At 44.2% G+C, this 17,934-nt stretch overlaps 2 protein-coding genes and 2 long non-coding RNA genes across 4 annotated transcripts; 3 read left to right on the plus strand and 1 right to left on the minus strand.

Annotated features, from left to right (window-relative positions):
- Nucleotides 1-534: 534 nt before the first annotated feature.
- On the plus strand, nt 535-1,355 carry LOC136355147 (uncharacterized). The gene is made up of 2 exons (XR_010739293.1): nt 535-639; nt 809-1,355. It is a non-coding gene; the product is annotated as an uncharacterized lncRNA (long non-coding RNA).
- Nucleotides 1,356-5,627: 4,272 nt separating this feature from the next.
- LOC4329872 (uncharacterized membrane protein At3g27390) lies at nt 5,628-9,846 on the plus strand. Its single transcript, XM_015770800.3, has 11 exons — nt 5,628-6,096; nt 6,208-6,343; nt 6,935-7,043; nt 7,147-7,339; nt 7,460-7,596; nt 7,932-8,220; nt 8,319-8,425; nt 8,502-8,646; nt 8,871-9,069; nt 9,149-9,392; nt 9,472-9,846. The coding sequence occupies exons 2-11, from the start codon at nt 6,250-6,252 to the stop codon at nt 9,710-9,712; spliced, it is 1,758 nt and encodes a 585-aa protein (XP_015626286.1). The 5' UTR covers nt 5,628-6,096; nt 6,208-6,249; the 3' UTR covers nt 9,713-9,846.
- Nucleotides 9,847-10,089: 243 nt separating this feature from the next.
- LOC4329873 (very-long-chain 3-oxoacyl-CoA reductase 1) lies at nt 10,090-13,087 on the minus strand. The gene is made up of 3 exons (XM_015770801.3): nt 12,358-13,087; nt 11,297-11,366; nt 10,090-10,584 (listed from the first exon to the last, which is right to left on the minus strand). Exons 1-3 carry the CDS (start codon nt 13,005-13,007, stop codon nt 10,327-10,329), a joined length of 978 nt encoding a protein of 325 aa, XP_015626287.1. The 5' UTR covers nt 13,008-13,087; the 3' UTR covers nt 10,090-10,326.
- A 1,877-nt stretch (nt 13,088-14,964) lies between these two features.
- On the plus strand, nt 14,965-15,759 carry LOC112937975 (uncharacterized). The gene is made up of 2 exons (XR_003241006.2): nt 14,965-15,212; nt 15,306-15,759. It is a non-coding gene; the product is annotated as an uncharacterized lncRNA (long non-coding RNA).
- The last annotated feature ends 2,175 nt before the right edge of the window (nt 15,760-17,934 follow it).

Below are 17,934 nucleotides of genomic sequence, written 5' to 3' on the forward strand. Positions count from 1 at the left end.
AAAGCTTTCGCTTATCTCTTTCATGTTTGAATTGACAGCATTGACACTGAAACACTAAAAAAGAAAGGTCACTAGGCTTCAGAAGAAAGCAAGTGCAAAGACCAGGGCATGGCCTACTTCATTTATAAGCTGTTTTAATTCTCAAGTATTTCACTTCTCACGCTAAGACCAGGGCAATTGCTAATTAAATTGATCCTCGCAGATCCAAATGTAGGAACAAAGGGAATGTCAAAAACAGCCAACATTCTCAAATACCAAGTTCATAAGATTTCCTGAAAAGTGGGTGAAATGACAAGTTCATAAAATTTCGCAAAATGGTAAACCTGCCTGAAAGCTTCTGAATAAAAGGGCAGTGAAAAACAGCCACAATTACTAGTAAGATGCGAAATTTACATAAGTATTCTTGGAGACAAGGAATGCAGCATTCATAGAACTACCTCATGCAAAGGCCAATTGCTTCTGGATGTACACTTGACAGTTCAGAGAACTGTTCAGCACTTCAGTTTTGTCAAACAGCCAAGAGGATAAGCATTCCCCGGCCATTCCTGCACTGGGCAGTACTTGTGTTGTATAGTGGAGTAGTACATAAATAAAGCTACGAAAGGACGATGAATTAGGCTGCGTTTTGGCGCCAAAAAGGTGAGAATTTTTCGCTCTATCTTAACTGCATGCATCGATGCCTACCCCCAGATTCCCAATCTAGTCTTGTTGATGCAAAAGTTGACCTAGTAATATTCTCTGATTCTCTCATCAAAGGGGGGAAAAAAGCTCATGCCTCTTTCCTTTCTCCAATCCCCATCATCATCAGCAAGAGGAAGCAAGTCCACTACCACTCACTCATGGTCCATGACTCCATGGGAAGCCATGCTTCTATCCACACCACATCTGCCACATCTGCGGATTGATTGCTCGCCGATCTCGCGTGCTGGTATCAACGTGGAATAGTCGCGCGCGCGCGCGTGCGATTCGCGGGTCCTCGCGTCCTGTGTGTCCCGTCGAATCAGCGTACGAGCGCGCGTGGAGGGAGAGGTGGTACTGCAGGTCTGCAGCGTTGCGGTGGCCGGCGATCACGGGCGGTCGGTGGCGGGCTCCCCGCCGCAGCCGCCGTCAAAATCTGCGGCTGTTGTGTGCGTCCGCGCGAGGCTGGTTTCTCTCTCGTTGCATTAATTCGGGTCGGACCTGAGAGGCCCAGTTACGGCCCGTCAGTCAGGTTAGAATTTTTCACTCTCATTGACTAATACTAAACTGATAGCACTGTGGTACGTACCAACTGTGCCGTATTGACGTGTTTGTATCACCGTATCACCTTACGCCTATCAGTTATCATAATGTACCATCCAGCAAAAATTACATGAAAATATTGAGCTGATTTGTATTGAAGTCACCTTACATTACACCTTAAACACTTTTTTTTCAACTTTAATAGTAAGAAAAATTAGTTATATGAAATTGAAAATTCATTGGTTTTCTTATATGCTATTGAAAATTCACTGTCATCTCTCTCACTCTCCAACCCTCGGGACGTTGTTGGCAGTGGTGCCATTTTCATGTTGGTAACTTCAATCCCTACGCCACCAACGTCATGTCGTCCTCCCATTGTTGATTTGTTGCCTATTATTCTGCACCCTATACACTTCAATCCTTATACGTTCCACTGCCATTTCATTGTCCCCCATCCTCCCATCACTATTTCATTATCCCCCGTCTTGTCATCGCTATTTCATCCCCCCCCCCAGATCCACCCCTCTCCACTTCAATCCTTTTCTCCCAAAAATCTACAACCCTAGGGAGTCGTCGGACGCCAAATCATCGCCCCTTGCTTTTGAACCTTTGCACTTCAATCATTGCGTGATCTCCCATCGTGCCAGTTTGTTGATCTTGTCTTTCTACCCCAATCTACTGCCCCAAGCTCCACCCCTACACATTTCGATCCTTATGCCACTGACACCAACATTGTCCTCCTACCACCAGTTCATTGCCCCGTAATACATCCCTCCGTACTTTAATCCTTACACCACCGACATCAATGTTGTCCTCCCACCACCAATTCATTGCTCCAATCCATACTCTGTCGATGCTACTACACCACCAATGTTGTTCTTCGTTGATAATTTGTTGCTCTCATCCTCCCACCACCATTTTGTTGCGTCATCCTCCCACCACTAGTTCGTTGCCCCATGCTCTGGCCCTCTGCCACCGTACTCCCACCATTAGTTTGTTGCTCTCTGCTATTGTCCTCCACTGATGTATGGTTGTTATCCAAAATACATATTGGTACGCTATCACATTAAATAGGCATATATTTGTATAATATATCGTATACACTTTTGTTCTCTTCTCGTGTTCTCTTCTCGTGTGAGAGGAATAATCTAGGTACCATAGCCCTACCGGTTGATAAGGATTTCATCAAGATTCAGGGGGTGTTTAGATCCTTTATTCCTAGGACTAAAATAAGTCCTAGGACTAAACACTTCCCGATCGGAGATCCATGAATCACAGACGCTAGTCCACGGCTGTTTGGATATAGGGACTAAAAGGGAAGGTCATTAATTACACTGTATAATGGCCATGCTACCCTAAAAGCATGTAAAGAGAGATGCACCATGCCTATGTGTGGGGGCAGTGGGTGGAAAGGAGCTATTTTAGTCCCAATAAGCTCCTACCATAGGAACTAATGGACTAATGTACTTTAAGTCATTTTTAGTCCCTCCTGTTTGAGACTTTAGGGACTAAAAGGGACTGAAACTTTAGTCCCTCCAACCAAACATGGCCTCATGCTAGTGCGGACCGCTTTACATAAAATTAAAGTTATCTAACCGGTTGACTGTGCTCGTGGTGTGGGAAATTGATCTTGTGTACCACTGTCAACTCTTTACTAACTAAGCAAGCAGCAGGTGTTGGTTGTATAGCTAAAATAAAATTCACGTTGCAATGACAATGTTAGTACACTATAGTTATTTGTAATTTTAGTATATACGAGTTGCTAATATTATTATTTTGAATTAGGATGTAGCAAATAAACTACACAATATATGTATTTGATATCATATTATACGAGAGCTCTTAAGGGTTGATAACATAATTAAAAAAAGCCAACTAATTTCGATTAAGAAACATGTCAGGTGCTATATGGACACTCTAATAAGGAAATAGATGTATAGTTCATTGAAACTGATGATTAGGAATCCTCCCATCAAGTGTGAGTACACAAATAGCAATACCCGAATCTCATGAAATGTCTAGGGTTTATCAAACCGTGCGATTATCACGGTTATCACGTGCGGTATCCTTTTCAGTTTTCAAAGCCACGGTATACCTCATAATAATTACATAGTTTTTATGATAACCATGTGGTTACCAGGGTAACTGCTAAATCGTGGGTGGTACTGGCAAGGGTCTGGATCCCCTGGAGTTAAGTATAACTCTACCGGGTGGAGTTGGCCAAATCTGTGCTATCCATTGTTTCCTACGGCTGAGATCATTCCTCATCAATTTAACCTAATAAATTTTTTTTGAAGGAAATTTCACCTAATAAATAACTCCTTAAATTAATTAATGGTTATGACTTAGTTTTTTCATGTGTTTGCTCAATAATAGCGATTTGATTAAGTTCTCACCCCCAAAAAAAAATGTAACAGAACAACGTTTTGTTATTCCCCAAACAACAGATATAGTCGATCAACTCTAAAGCGGCAGTCAGTGTATATCAACATAGTGCTTTCACATATATGCAAATAGCAAACCATATCAATATTAATGTGTATGATTTTTTAAATAATAGATGAATCTTGAATTTTTTGTGCTAATTATACGGTAAAAATGATCTCGTGACAAGCTGTTGATGCAAGATTATTTGTTGCATGGTCAGTTACTGGTTTTTAAGTATAAATTAATGTGGCTTAATCCTAGCCCTTGAAGTATGCCGAATGGCACAGATTTGACCAACTCCACCCGGTAGAGTTATACTTAACTCTAGGTGATCTGGCTCCAGATAATTTGGTAAACCTGGTCGGGATCCAAATCGCGAAAGCTTCCGGTGCTTCCCTGCACAACGGTTTTTGCAAACGAGGCTATTGACATCTTTGTCTTCTTTCCCCTGTCCACTGTGGCCTCTCTTCTCGCAGTCCAGAATTCGGATGGCATGTGCTCCGGTCACCACGCGACTGGATTTTTCATATTTTGGTCCTTTTAAAAAATTTATTTCGCAAATAGACCCCTAAAAAAACTTATCCTAGAAATGGTCCTTTTTGGGGCGCCGGAGTGGCTGGCGCCGTCATCCAACGGGACGGCGCCAGCCTCTCTGGCGCCGTCCTCCTGCCACCGTGGCGCACGCGAACCGACGTGGTAGGAGGAGCAGCTGGCGCCGCCCCAGGGAGGAGGGCGCCAGCATGGCTGGCGCCGCCGCCTCCATTTCTGTTTCTCTGTATGGAGTTGCAACGGTGTCATTTTTATTTTATTTTTTCGGATGTTTTTTCACACTCAGGATCACGATACAACCAACCACAAAAAAAATTTAAACTCGAACTACCACTTAGCTAAGTCTGAAAATATCTAGCATACCACTTAGTCTACTTTGCACCTTCACTAAAATTAGACCATAACTCCTTTAGTAAAACCCTTTGATTAGCATGTTAAACATAATGCACTCTACCACTATATGAAATTACTTAATCTAATTCAAAATATAATCATATGAAATGACATATATAAGTTAAACAGTACATAGACATGCAATTTTTTTATTTTTATTTCATTTTTTTGATATTTTTTTCACACTTAGGAGAACATAGGAACCAACCGTATAAAAAATAAACTCAAACGGACAAAATATGTGACATGTAGAATTTTCCAAAACTCTACCGAAACGGACAAAATATGTCATCTATTTAAATAGGCGTAACTTTCTTATACGGACTCGAAATCAGGAAAATAATATATGCACAGACATCTACAGAAAAAGTTACATCCAATTCTCCCCGCTTTGCCGGGTTCGGCGATATTAAATCCCCCAAATTCCGTTTGCAAGATTGTGTTTTCGAGGAGAGAAGTTTTTCGGTGGAGCTTTGGAAAATTCCACATGCCACATATTTCGTCCGTTTGAGTTTATTTTTTACATGGTTGGTTCCTGTGAGTTCCTAAGTGTGAAAAAAATATCAAAAAAATAAAATAAAAATAAAAAAGTTGCACATCTCTCTCCTCTGCACTAGTTCGGAGAGAAGAGAGGAGAGGAAAAATTCTACATGTCACATATTACGTCCATTTGAGTTCAATTTTTCTATGGTTGGTTCTTGTGTGTTCCTAAGCATGAAAAAAAATATCAAACAAATAAAACAAAAATAAAAAATTTCGGGGGGGGGGGGGGGGCGCCAGCCACTCTGGCGCACTCCCCCTAGCCACCTCAGCATCACCCCGCCACATTGGCAGGGGGACGGCGCCAAAGAGGCTGGCGCCGTCCTGTTGAACGACGGCGCCAGCCACTCTGGCGCCCCAAAAAGGACCATTTTTCGGATAAGTTTTTCTAAGGGTCTACTTGCGAAATAAGTTTTTCAAAAGGACCAAAATGTGAAAAATCCAGCACCACGCGACGCATCCGGTCGGGACCATCCCTTCCTTCCCTCCCCTTCCCTGCCAAACTCCCAGCTTCGCGCTGCCTCGCTGCCGCTGCCGCCGCCGCCGCGACCCCCACTTCTCCGCCAGCAAAGCGAGCTGCTCTGCTCCGGTTGCCTTCCTCCCTAAGCCTGCTCTGCTCGCGGGCACCAGATTCGGCGGGCAGCGAAGCAGACAGCTCTCTCCGCCCCTGCCTTTTCTGTTTCTTGATTAGTATAATATCAATTAGGAGGCTTTTCTTTGCTTTCGATGGGTGTGTGCGTGCGTGTTGGTAATTTTGATTAGTTAGCGGCCCATCCTAGCCACGCGACGCCGATCTCCAGGGCGCGGCTGTTCTTGCCAAACCGCAACCACCACTAGCCCCCACTTCGTCCGGTTTTAATTTTCAATTATCTTGGCAGTTCGTGAGCCTTTCGTTTTCTTGGGGCTCCAGGGTTTCGCGTCTCTCTCTGGTTTGGACTTTGAGACTTGACGACGCTCTGGTGAGCGGTGAGTTTCTTGGAAAATTCTTGCTGCTTGACTGCTTTTTTTTTTCTATCCGTTTCCTGGAGAGATTTTCGGTTTACTCATTGTTGATTTTGCCGTGATTGGGTTGGGCAGGGTTGATCGGCGTTGAGGAAGAGATTGGGCGGAAGGTTGTCGATGGAGCCGCCGTCTGGGATTCGGGCATCTGCCTGGAGCTTCTTCAAGTTCCTGCCTTTCTTCCTTGGCCTTCTCCTCCTGGGGATCATCAAAGGTGAAGAGAAAACACTGGTTGTATTGGTTCATCTTGTTTGGTTGCTTCTGTTTGTTTGTGCTAAGAAAGTATTGTCATGAGAGTATTAGAGGAGAACTTCACATAGCAGTGTCTCTGTAATTATGTACTGTGGAATTGTGGCGCATTTGTTAGTTTTTGATCAGAATGGCAAGCCGAAGATCTCTCTGGGTGACCCATTTGCATTTTCCTTGCATTAGGGTAGTTTGGTTGAGTGGGTTGGAATTGGAATCGCTCAGAGGATGTCATTGTTTTCCTTTTTCCTTCTTTTTTGGCTGATTAGTTAAAGTTTTTTGGATTTTAGCCTCTCTTTTTTTTTTTGTTCTGGTTCAGCTGGAGTTCGTCACTTGCACTTCATTTAGACTGATTGCAACTGTCCATTGCAAAAGGGGAATTGAAGTACGGTACTAGGTATCTGTAAATTCCAGAATGCAAAATCGTTGTACGAACTTAAATGCCTTTTCAGCATATGATCAAATACTACTTAGTAATTTTTGCCGTCCCATGTTCCCATTTTTGAACCTCAGATTCTGACTTGCAATTCCTCCCTACGTGTTAATTTTGCCTATGCAGGTGCTTTGCTCTTCCCATGGGCATGGCTTATCATGATGATCGGAATCTCTGCACTCGTTCTTGGCTTATGGCCTATGCATGTGATCTGGACATACTACTGCATCATCAGGTTTAGGATTCACAACTCAGTACAGATCCGTTCCAAAGAGAATTACCACATAATTATGAAAACTGTACTTATATATGCTTGTCATCTTTTTTTCGGAAAGCAGATCCAAGCTTGTCGGGCCTGTTGTAAAGCTGCTTCTTCTTGTCGCCGCATCTGTGATTTTAGTCTTATGGCTCATTGTCGGGATCGTGGGAAGTGTCCTAATTGGTGTGGTGTATGGTTTTCTCGCTCCAGTAATGGCCACATTTGATGCAGTTGGAGAAGGAAAAGAAAGACCACTATACCACTGTTTTGTGGTACATTTTCCTTTTCGTTGATTTACTCTGGCATTTTCCTTGTTCTTACTTCTAAAGATTTATTCCTTCGAAAAAATAACTTCTCAAGTTCTACATCGGTATATGCAACTTGAAATGCAGGATGGAACATGGAGTACTATAACAGGAAGCTGTACAGTAGTTAGGGACCTGAAAGATTTATTATTGCATTCATATTTTTCAATAATGGATGACCTTCGTTTTCATGCACCTCCTGGAGGAGAGCCATATGAAATAAGGTTTGTTTTCTCCTTTCAAGGTTGCATTTTATTGTCAGGACATGGAATCTTCATCTAAGATTCTAACAGTGCAACCTTCTCATGAATTCAGTTATTGTTTTTGCTATCTGGGACCTTTGTTCTTACATGCATGAATAATTAAGGTTTGCAATAGATTTTGAACTGAAACCTTAATTTACAATGATATGTGGGAGTTTTCCCTCATAAATTTAACTTCACCACGCTACAATTTCAAAATTGGTGCTGTTTATATTTATTTCTGAATGCCCGCCTTGATCTTATTTTCTTGAAGAATTCCATATAACAAAGTCAAATAATACTTCTACATCTCCCAGAGTGCTTGACATTCCTGGTGCATTATTCGCTGCTGCGTGTGGATTTCTAGTGGATGGAATAATGTTCACACTAATTGCCTTCTACAAGTTCCCTGTGATGCTTTTCAAAGGATGGAAGCGGCTGATCGAAGACTTAGTCGGCAGGGAAGGACCTTTCCTGGAGACAGCTTGTGTGCCATTTGCTGGTCTTGCTATTCTTCTGTGGCCATTTGCTGTTTTTGGAGCTTTTCTAGCCTCCATCATCTCCAGTATTCCTTTAGGTGCTTTTGCTGCTGTTGTGGTTTATCAGGTAGCCACTTGCTGACCGTGAATATTTTTTTTTCACTTCTAGTATAAATTGATCTGTCTGAGGTGAATTCATGAAGCCTAACCATGTCTCTGTGCCAGGAATCCTCGCTTATCATGGGACTAAATTATGTAATATCATCAGTGGCCATCTTTGATGAATATACAAATGATGTGCTTGACATGGCACCAGGATCCTGCTTTCCCAGGTATGCACGATGCTCTTTATGTTTTGAATCCTCCTTGTCTGAATGATACAAGCTAACTCTAACATTCTATTACTAGGTTTAAATACCGGAAAAATGAAGCTTCGACAGAGGGTGGTTCATTATCAAGGCCTGCCTCATTTAAGGACAAGCAAGACGGGAAGAAAGCTCCATCACGTGTTACATCGTTTAAGGGCAGCTTTGATGAGTTCAATCCATTTAAGGTGATCTCTTCTAGGCTAAAATTGGCAGATTTTGTTGAATCATTCTACTATATTAGGAGGGGCAACACCTGTTCAGACTTCTAGAGATTACACTATCCTGCTCGATCGTCCCATTTTCACTTCTCATTTGCACATCCCATGAAAGTCTGCTTTAGACTCGTGCAAATCTGTCTGATTGATTTTTTGAATGAAAAAAAAAATATCTGATTGATATTATGATTTAGTTGCTAGATCACCTGTTTGAGGAGTGTAAGCACCGTGGAGAGGTTCTGGTTGCTGAAGGAGTGATAACACCAAAAGACATTGAAGAAACAAAGTCAGGAAAAATCGGGATTGGAGTACTTAATGTTGGTTTGCCGGCATATGTTATTCTTCACGCACTCATTAGATCTGCAAAAGCTAATTCTGATGGCCTAATTTTAAGTAAGTAATAAAATAGTTTTTCATATTCGAAAACAGGTGCTATGACTTTGCTTGACTCACCTTTTGAAATATTATGCAGGTGATGGTTCTGAAATAACATCTGATAACAGGCCTAAGAACACAATCTTTGATTGGTTCTTTGATCCTCTGATGGTCATCAAAGAGCAAATAAAAGCCCAGAATTTTACAGAAGAGGAAGAAGCATACCTCAAGAAGCGAGTGCTGCTGACCAGTGATCCGAAGCGCCTCAAAGAGGTTGTTCCTCATCTGCCATCATCACTGAATGAGCGAAAACAAGCTGAAATCGACGCACTTTCCCGGAGGTACTTCTGTTCATCACCCTTCCTGTTTTTTACCAACTAAAGTTCTTTTTTTTCTAATCTGTTTTTAATCCTATGCAAGATTGCAAGGAATCACAAGGTCGATATCAAGGTACCCAACGGCCAAGCGTCGTTTCGACGACCTTGTCAGATCACTCTCGGAAGAGCTCGAGAGGACAATGGGTGGCAGCCAATCTGGCAGTGTGTCCCAGATGCAGAAACTGAGAAGCGGCATCAGCCGAATGCTCAGCCAGAGATCCATGGGGAAGAGGACGAGCAACCGTGGTGATGATCGGGAGGCGCAGTTGACAATTGATCCCTAACATCTCCAGAAAGTTCAGACAGAATTTCTTCGTCGTCTTTCTAGAGCTACTTTAGCTGTCTTGATTTGTACAGAACTGTTTAGACCGGTGTATGAACTAATTCTAACCACTCTTGAATGAAATGGATGTTGCAAGATTCTGTGTTTTTGGAATCAAGCCCACACATCTTAGAATAATCGGTGCCCCCAAATACGATGCCACCTGGCAAGTAGATTAGTAGTAGTATGCCTTTGCATATTCATTGTGCTTAATCTCTACTTTGGACTTGTTCCTGGAATGAGTAGAATCTGGAATTCTGGATAGACCCTGTCTGCTTGAAAGGAACGCCATCTCAAGAAGAAGCTGTATCCCCAACAATACGGGAAAAAGAGAGAGAATAATTCTGAAAGGCATACTCAAATTTTTCGAGTTAATTTCAGTTCTTTGAAATCTGGCGTTACAGTAGGAAATCAAGGACTACAGGTTCATGTTTCATAATCAGTGGAAGGAATATAACTCACGATCTAAACACTGGGAATGTAATGTATCTATGAAGTTGTACAGCGGAGCCACGTACTTGTCCAACATGCTCAGGAAACAGTAAAATCTCAAACAAGAATGACTAATCTGAAGCATCACTGCGCTTTCTTCTTAGCATCTTTGGCTTGCCCCTTCTTGCGGATCTTGATGCACATTCCCAGGCGAATGCTGTCAATGAGTGACTCGGGGAGAATGGAGATCAGGAACCACATTACAGAGTGTGGCCAGTACGGTGTGCACCTCGGCTCATAGCCTATGTGACGAATGGCAGCACGGGCGTAGGTGTCCGCGGATGGGACAAAGAACGAGGATTTCCTGATAGAGGCCATCTTTGTTGCCACATACAAGGGCACCTGAACAGATCACAAGTCATTTAAGTGTGCAACAGTTCATATAGAAGAAAGAACAGTATCTATAGTAACAACAGGCAGGGAAATTATTCAGATGTTTCTTTCTTTCTTTTTTTTGTTGGACCACCAAGTACACTCAGGAGACTTCACACTACTGAGGTGCTCTTTGTTTCTCATTTACATATGCAATTTATCTAATAATCTATTTTCTTTTTGAATCAGGAAGGGGCATTTTAGATAACTAAATTTTCACATGACAGATAAGGTTAAAAGTAGGGACAGCTCAGTAATCAGTAAAAAAAAAAAGAAACGATCTTAAAAAATAAAGTAGATGATGAGAAAATAATGGTTTTATTTGAGAAAGCCTTTGTCGGCATTTGGTTGCATCTATGTGCATTATGCAATGATTTATCCTTAGCAGTCTTACCAACTTCAGAAACACTCTAGTTAATTTAGAGAACATATTGTATAAAGCTTCTACCATAATATATACAGGAGACCGATTAAGACAAGTGGTGTATTCTGTTTTTTGTTTGAAATTTCAGTTGCTGACAAGAGATATGTAGGAAAAACCAAACAAGCACTTAGGTGATTATGGCCATAAAAGGTTATAGTCTTAGATAACCAAACGTTCTAATACAAGGAAAATCAGATGTTGAGCTTGCAAGAACCGCATAATGGAGAGATACTTTGAGAAACAGAAACTAGTAATTACCTGGCATTGCACATCAATACCCTTGCTCTTGTACTCAACATAAAGGCATCTTGAGAATTGGTCAACGTAACTGAGAAACAAAAATTTATTAGTCTCAGTCCTATGTTAGCTAACATAGGTAGATTGAAATGAAGAGAGAGAGAGAGAGAGAGAGAGAGAGAGCATCACTGTTCTCTCCAGCAGAATTAACAATTCCTATGAAATTGTAGGAATATATATGCTAGTAATACATGTTAATGTGTTCAATTTGCATGGAAATGGGCAAACTTGCATTAAGTTGTAGAGAGTACACAAGTTTATACAGAAACAGCTTCAACTAAAAAAATATACATGAGGAGAAATGGTGACTTTATTCATCTTTCCCCGCTATGTACCTCTGCATAATGCCAAGATTTACGCACAGAAAAAAGGGAGAAATGATCCAACTGTTCATACGTGCGCGTGGTTTGCTAGCATATTTTTTACTCCTACATGATTGTGCTAGTGTGCTGCAATATTTCTTGGTCTTGGACTCAAGATGAGCCATATCCCATGAGAATAGACCCACCAGGTACTCCAGTTTTCAAAGCATCTAGTTACTGTAACAAACCCGTCAGAAACAACTGCAAGTGATTTTATTAATATACTATGGCATGTTAAAAATAAGCAATTCACATTCTTCTAATTCACTAACAGACCGCTGACTGATTTCACAACAGATCTGACCACAACTTCGGCATATCACAAGCTAAAAAGGCACTAAATGATGTACTATTCCAGTCTCCAGCTACTTCTGGATTGGCACCAGAATCTGATACGGGTGTGACATCAGAATTTCAAAACTAACAGCTCACACCAAAAGCGCTCGGTTTCCCTATTCAAACCCCAAAATCTTCCTAATAGGTTGGAAAATCAAGTAGTGAAGTAACAAGTATTTGCACTACCGCCATCTATCATCAGGAACATTCAGATAAATTAAAGCACCGCATCTAAACTTAACTATACTTCAGAACACAGAGCAAACTAGCAAAGTGGTTGTGAACTTGCAATTAGGGGATACAAGAACACGAGGGAGAGCTCACGCTTTGGTGGCGGCGTAGACGGAGTAGAGCGGATCGGACGGCATGACGGAGGAGGAGCCGGAGCCGATGTTGACGATGGCGCCGCGCTTCCTCTCCACCATGGCCGGGAGCACGGCGTGCGTGACCCGCGTGAGGCCCTCGACGTTGACCCGGATCAGGGTGCGCATGAGCTCCTCGTCCACCTCGTGGAGGTAGCGGGCGTACGGGTACGAGACACCGGCGTTGTTGACGAGCACGCCCACCTCGAGCCCACGGATGGCCTCCCTGAGCCCCTCCACCCCGGCGGCGAGGCCGTCGGCGGCGAAGTCGAGCACGAACGTCCGCACCTCCACCCTGGGGTACCTCCCCCTGATCTCCTCGGAGACCGAGGCCAGCTTGTCGGGGCTCCGGCCGACGAGGACGAGGCCGAGCCCCGAGGCGGCGAGGCGGAACGCCATGGCGCGGCCGATGCCGTCGGTGGCGCCCGTGACGACCGCCCAGGCGCCGTAGCGGCGGCGCAGGGGCTTCCCCGGGCGGAGGAACGCGGCGTAGAGCCAGAGCGCGAGGCGGAGCGCGGCGCGGGCGGCGGCGAGGAGGCCGACGCCCGCCAGCGCCAGCGCCCACGCCGGCTGCGCGCGGAAGAACTCGGCGTGCGCGCACGTGCCGGCCATGGCGTGGCTGGCGGCGGCTCGCGCGAGGATTTCGGGGGGAGCGGAGAAGAGAGATGTGCTGATGCTGATGAGTTCGATCCGGCGCGGTGCGGAAGCGGTCAGAGCTATATTAGCTGGGAACGTGGGGTTGGTGGAACCGGTGCACCATCCAGGGTGATCTGCTGGAATACCGTTGCACGCTGGCTTTGAGTTGGTGAAAGACCCAAAAAGAGGCTACTCCATCTATTTCATATTAAATCGTTTATTTTTTTCTCAAACTTTTTAAAATTTGATCAAGTTTATAGAAAAATATAGTAGTATTTTTAACACAAAATAAACATATTATCAAATTTAATGTTAATTAATTAAATAGAAAAACCACTTAACAGTATTCCATAGGCACAGGATAACTACTGCCACTAAATTTCTAACTCTCACTCCTCACACCATCTATTCAACCTTATCCTCTCATCACTTTCCCTTCCATCTCCTCTCTCCCTCTCTCTCCTTCTGACTAGCACCCTCATGGAGCACGGAGGCAACGGCGGCAACTGGCCTTGCAGGGTGGCGCGTCGAGCGTGGAGGAAGCTGCCATCACCGCCGCCGCCATTGCTGCTGGTGGAGGCATGGGCGGAGTAGAGGAGAAGATCGTGAAGCTGTTCGTGGGGTAGGTGCCCAAGCACATGATGGAGGCGGAGCTGCTCACCACATTTCAGGAGGTGGCCATCGTCGACGAGGTCACCGTCATCAAGGACAAGAGACCTCTTTGTGATCTGTACACCCAGATCTAGGCTCGCGACCTCCAAGCTCAGGTGTTGTCTTGTTCTGTGTTTGATTTTGGGTTCTACATGTTCTATGGGTGATTCTACAGCTATGATGACTTATTCATGGTATTGATTTCCTTTATTAATTTTATTCAACTCTCTCTTGATAAACATATGATTTTTGGTTCTTTATTGCCGTGATACTTTAGTGGTATCATGATACTTTGGTACATGTAGGTATCATGTTTGATATCCAGGTATCAGACATGGTACCAGTAGGTACCATACTTAGTACCTATGGTATCATGGCTAGTACCCATAGGTATCAGACCTGGTACCTGCAAGGTATCAAGTATCAGACCTAGTACCGAGCACCTGTAAGGCATCAGGTATCATGGCTGGTTGCGAGGTATCAAGTATCAAGCACGACACGTGTTCTCTTGTCTTCTGCCTTACCTAGACTCGATCCTTGTCTCCTATTTGCTGTCGCAACCAAAGTCCTCCTCTCCTGCTCTGGCTGGGGGGAAGTCTTCCTAGGAGTAGTTGCAGGCGGCGCCAGCGAGGTATTGCGTGCAAAGCAGGGTTCTAGCTGGTTGGAGGAAGGAGCACTCCTGCTCGGAGTAGTCACGGCGGCAGCGCCGCCGGCGAGGTTTCGCACGCGGAGGCGCGTGATACCGAGCCGGGTTTTGGCTGGGGTGGAATCGCGTGGACAGTGTGGTCCTCGGTCAAAAAAAAATATGTCGGGGGATTTAGTTATCCCGTGACTACCACGTTGCAACAGAATCCCGTAGGGTAGCTGCCCTCTTAATAAAATTAATTTGATATTTTAGATGTTGCTAAATTTTTCTGTAAACTTGGTCAAACTTAATAAAATGTGATTATGAAAAAAAGTTATACGACTTATAATATGAAACGGATAGAGTAAATAAATTGTGAAGTTATTCGATTTAAATACAATGAAAGAATAAAGTTTTATAATAAAGTATAGTAGGTAAGTACACAGAAAAGCACAGGGTGGTATATATGGCGGTTAGAGTCATGGATCTATTACTCCCTCGTCGGAACCGGATCCTCTGACGTTGGGAAAACTACGTCAGAGGGCAGTAGCTCTTCGATCCACCATCCCCCAAGCATCCAACGCTCCTGATGAATAGCGCAATGTGGTCCTCATTTGCAGCTGCACTTGTTCACTCGTGAGGGGGAAATATCGGCGATGCCGGGTGCCGCTACTTGCTCGCCACCGTCCACCGCGTCACCAGCTGCTACTCCTCTCTTGTCGCCATTCATCACGCTGTCGGCTGCAGCGTCTCTCTTGCCGCCGCTGTTTGGGCACCGCAGTCCGCCATCTGCCTGGCCATGGCCACTCCGGACTGCTCTACAGATTGCAGGTTCATCAACACTTGTGTGTGCGTCTGGCTTCTGCATCAGGCATGAAGCAGCCGTCGATTCATTCCCTGTGTAGGTGTGTAACTCATCAACATCATTTGTGGAAACTTCACTTTCTTGCCGACCATGTTGAAGAGTGACTAGCATGGCGGGTTGTTGGACCTCGCAGGCGGCGCCCTCGGCGATGAGACCAAGCAGGCGGAAGCGTCACCTATGCCCTCAGCGTCGGCGGCGACGACTGAATGGTCTTCTGGGTTGAAGATGGAGAACGGACTGGCACTACGAATGATTGGTGCCGTCGGATGCGCTACGCACGGTGATCCCGCCTTGAACGTCCCTCTGACGTAGAGGCTTCTACGTCAGAGGATCTCGTTCCTCCTCCGTCAGCTTGAATTCTATTTCCTGCGAATGTTGGGCATATTTGCGAGCTGAAACGCACCTGATTTTTGAAATGATTTTTCTAGTTAGGGATTTCTGGATCTCCATATGATAAGAGACACATCCGTGGGTGTGGATGCGATTGCGAGTATTGTGTGTGTCTTTTAGTTTAATCGGGAGAATATTTATAAGAGAAAATTTAAGAAAAAAGGGAGTATCATTGACAGACACCTAATTCTAAGCCATCGACAAGTGTGAATTTCATGCAATGTCATCGTACAAGTAACTTTGTATTACAAATACCATCGTTATTAGGATTCTGCTAGCGATCCTCCGTTAATTGTTATAGGATGAACAATGTATTTTACATTGGATACATTGTAAAATACATCCTATAAAATAGAAATGTTGTAAGAGAAATGTTGTCTAATGTCAATGGATAACGGCAATCTTTACATTGGATAGAAGCATGGGATAGCATGACACCACCACGAGTTAACCACAAAAGCAGAGCCATGAGCTTTATATTGTTTGACCACACTCTTTAAGCATGATAAAATGCGTCTACTGAACTACGTATGCACTAAACCACTTACCAGTTTGGTGCACCTACATCTAAAACTAAACTAGACTAAACTCTTATCCAGCACAGTTACTACTTTACAAATTAAAAGAAGAAAAGACACATCAGACTATTTAGTATTCACCACATATTACATAAGGAACCATGAAAATTCAGGAATTTGGTCTTTGAATCTGCTGAAGATGAAAATTAAGTGTTTCACGTAAAACGAGGTTGTAATAATGTGTGATTAATTGAGTTTTAATTATTACAAACTTGAAAAATGGATTAATCTGATATTTTAGAGCAACTTTCATATAGAAAGTTTTCACACGAAACGCACCGTTTAGCAGTTTGAAAAGCATGCCACAAGTATCCAAAATTTAAACCTATTTATAGAGTATTTGAACGGGGTAAAAGATATTCTTTCTAGATCTTAAAAAAGAAAAAAGTAATGAGTTACCGTCGTCTCACGGTTTGACAGTTACCACGGTAATCGAGTAGTTAAAAAAAACCATACGGTTATACCGTGATTTCGAAAACTGAAAAGGTTACTGCAAGTGATAATTGTCCGATAACTGTTCGGTGTTGTAAACCGTACGGTTGGGAGTCAGGATCAGCGGTTGCAACCAAAGTTACAAACCGGTCCATGGCGTGCGTGGTGCACTGCACGGGGAGCGCATTGGCAAGTGCGAAGGGGACAAGACGGATTGGGCTTGGAGCGGTTGGGGTTTGGCGAGCTGAAACTGAAGTGAGCTGAAGGAGGAAGGCGTCATCGGCTCATCGCGGTCACAGACGGCAGGCGGAATATGGAACAGACAGATCGATCAATCCCAACCATGTTAGTGTTTCCTATTGGATCACCTAGGTTTAGATCTAGTCGGGTGGTTCTATTTGCGATGGATGATTGAACAACAATAGAGAATAAGGGAAAGGGTTTAGGGATGTGACCGGTTGACGCGTTGGATGAAGAGGAAGTCCCAGCCATCGTCGTTGTCGTCGCTCTGCTTGACGTGGGCGGCGGCGGCGATGGCGGTCGTGACGGCGACGGTGCTGCGCGGCAGTGGTGGTCGTAGGGGATCCCGGCGAGGTCGTGGCGCGGCGGTGGAGTCTTCCCGTCACTGGCTGCGCCCCCTCGATCGGTTAGGGTTTATGGGGTGGAGTGGCGGCGACGGCGACGAACCTCGTTCCTTGTGTCGTTATGCCGTCCCGTCCTCCACCCCTCTTTATATGGCACAGTGTGACGGGGCCCACCAGCCATTGGGCTGGGCGCCCCCGATCAGGGCGCGGGTCAAGGCCCCCTTGAGCCGTTGGGCTCAAGGGGAGGGAGATCCATCTAACATTCTCCCCCTTGATCTCACTATTTCCTTTAGCTTTTTCTATTCCATCACAGATTTACATATAGAGCATGTTTCATCGTCACGGTTAATTACCGATGGATTCGACAGCCACTATACACATCTCTATTCAGAAACAGATACTTTAACTTTTGGGCCCTATAGTCCAGGATTCATAAGGCTTCCCTTAAAACCCATGCATGCTACATGTTCCTTGAACATGTTGGGAGGTAGGCCTTTCATGAGCGGATCCGCGAGCATCCTTTCTGTTCTTATGTGCTCGAGACTGATTGTTTGATCCCGGACTTTGTCTTTCACAACATAGTACTTTATGTCAATGTGTTTGGCAGCACCACTTGACTAATTGTTGTGAGAGTACATTACTGTGGGTTCTTTATCGCAGTATAACTTTAGTGGTTTCTCAATACTATCAACCACCTTTAAAACCGGGTATGAACTTCATTAGCCAGTTCACCTGCCCCGTAGCCTCATGGCATGCTATAAACTCGGCATACATGGTA

This window comes from Oryza sativa, chromosome 2 (genome assembly GCF_034140825.1).
Source record: "Oryza sativa Japonica Group chromosome 2, ASM3414082v1".
NCBI classification, from domain to species: domain Eukaryota; kingdom Viridiplantae; phylum Streptophyta; class Magnoliopsida; order Poales; family Poaceae; genus Oryza; species Oryza sativa.